This window comes from Brassica oleracea, unplaced genomic scaffold (genome assembly GCF_000695525.1).
Source record: "Brassica oleracea var. oleracea cultivar TO1000 unplaced genomic scaffold, BOL UnpScaffold02404, whole genome shotgun sequence".
Classification (NCBI taxonomy): Eukaryota; Viridiplantae; Streptophyta; class Magnoliopsida; order Brassicales; family Brassicaceae; genus Brassica; species Brassica oleracea.
In genome coordinates this window covers 1-1,839 of record NW_013618934.1, presented here as the reverse complement: position 1 = coordinate 1,839, position 1,839 = coordinate 1, and the positions used below count along the sequence as shown (strand labels likewise).

Below are 1,839 nucleotides of genomic sequence, written 5' to 3'. Positions count from 1 at the left end.
ACTGGCCATCTTTATTGAAAGCCAAGTAGATGTTTTTCGTTAAGAACTTTGCATATTGTATTGTTGAAATAAGGAAATTACTTAAGTTTACTCTCCCTGATGTAACAGAGACTTGCAGCTGGTGAATGGTTCACAGCCAGAGTTTCAGCTTGTGGAGTTTTCCATATTGCATACCCTAGCGCCCCAGATGCGGTGAAGACTGAGTTGAGATCAATATATACCCAGCTCTGTCAAGATGATATGCCAATGGTGCGAAGAGCTGCAGCAACCAATCTGGGGAAATTTGCTGCTACTATTGAATCAGCTCACTTGAAGACCGACGTTATGTCTATGTTTGATGATCTTACTCAAGATGGTAATTTCTTATCTGTTATGGTTCACACTGTCGCTTTGCTGCTTGTTTAAGCATGTAATTGCCGAGTCGGTATTAAATATGCTTTTGCGGGTGGCGGATGGATGTAAAAAAAGTTACGGCCAGCAGGCACTGAAATGCATTACACACTGAGCATTAGCTGAAGATAAAGATGAAAATGAGTGTCCACATATCTATTTAGTTATCTAACATTATTTTCATCTTACGGTTCTTCATTGTCTTTCATATCAGATCAAGATTCCGTTAGATTATTGGCGGTTGAGGGTTGTGCTGCTCTTGGGAAATTGTTGGAGCCTCAGGACTGTGTTGCGCACATTCTTCCCGTGATTGTTAATTTCTCGCAGGTAATCATGTGTGCTAATTGCTTAGTCTTTATGATGATAATCCTTGGATAAACTACACTTATGAGATGTTTAATCTTTGTACTTTGTCACTGAGCAGGATAAGTCTTGGCGTGTGCGTTACATGGTAGCAAATCAGCTCTATGAGCTTTGTGAAGCCGTGGGACCTGAGCCTACTAGGTAAGGAGTCTTGGATAAACATGTAGTATGTTTTAATGAAGTTCTTTAGGCCTATTGCATTATATGCATTTCTATATTGGTGGATTACCTCTTCAGAGGTATGATTATCAATATATTTGATGATACCCGTTGCTTCTTCCTAATACTATTTAATGTTCCTTCTATATCAAGGACGGAACTGGTGCCTGCATATGTGCGTCTACTTCGTGACAATGAGGCTGAAGTACGCATAGCAGCTGCTGGAAAAGTTACTAAGTTTTGTCGGATCCTAAACCCTGAACTTGCTATTCAGCACATTCTCCCCTGCGTAAAGGTACATTCTAAGAGACCCGTGTGAGAATCTCAATTTTTTTCAAAGAATCAATGACTCGACACTTATAAGCTGTTACATAGTACTTATAGTTTCTTTTAATTCTACCTGTAGGAGCTATCAACAGACTCATCTCAACACGTCAGATCTGCACTGGCTTCAGTTATAATGGGAATGGCTCCAGTCTTGGGTAAGGTAAGACAGTTCGCAAATATAGATGTGTGTTGACTCTACAGTGATGGGAAAGATGTACGTTAGTATTTAACTCAGCCTTTTCGTCCAATAATTGTACCTGGAAAGTGCCCATAACCGTGATCAGTTGTACAGAGAGATTTTTTTTGTTGGATTGTATATGTTGCATACGTTAACCTTTACATTGATTTTTCCAATGCAGGATGCAACAATTGAGCATCTCCTTCCAATCTTTCTTTCGCTGTTGAAAGATGAGTTTCCAGATGTACGCTTGAACATCATCAGCAAACTCGACCAAGTGAACCAGGTTTGACCAACTTACCCAAACAAAATTTTCTCATGTCAATGGTTTCACAGATAAACATTATTCAACTTTTTTTGCTTATCGACTTTCACTTGATGATTCCAATATTTTATATTTGGCAGGTTATTGGGATTGATCT

At 39.2% G+C, this 1,839-nt stretch overlaps 1 protein-coding gene across 1 annotated transcript; it reads left to right on the top strand.

Annotated features, from left to right (window-relative positions):
- Positions 1–86: 86 nt before the first annotated feature.
- On the top strand, positions 87–1,834 carry LOC106321676 (serine/threonine-protein phosphatase 2A 65 kDa regulatory subunit A beta isoform-like; the record flags this gene model as incomplete). Its single annotated transcript, XM_013759923.1, has 7 exons — positions 87–355; positions 605–717; positions 815–894; positions 1,066–1,207; positions 1,319–1,399; positions 1,599–1,703; positions 1,823–1,834. Coding segments are annotated over exons 1-7 (648 nt in total), but the record flags the coding sequence as incomplete, so codon positions are not given.
- Between the last annotated feature and the right edge of the window lie 5 nt (positions 1,835–1,839).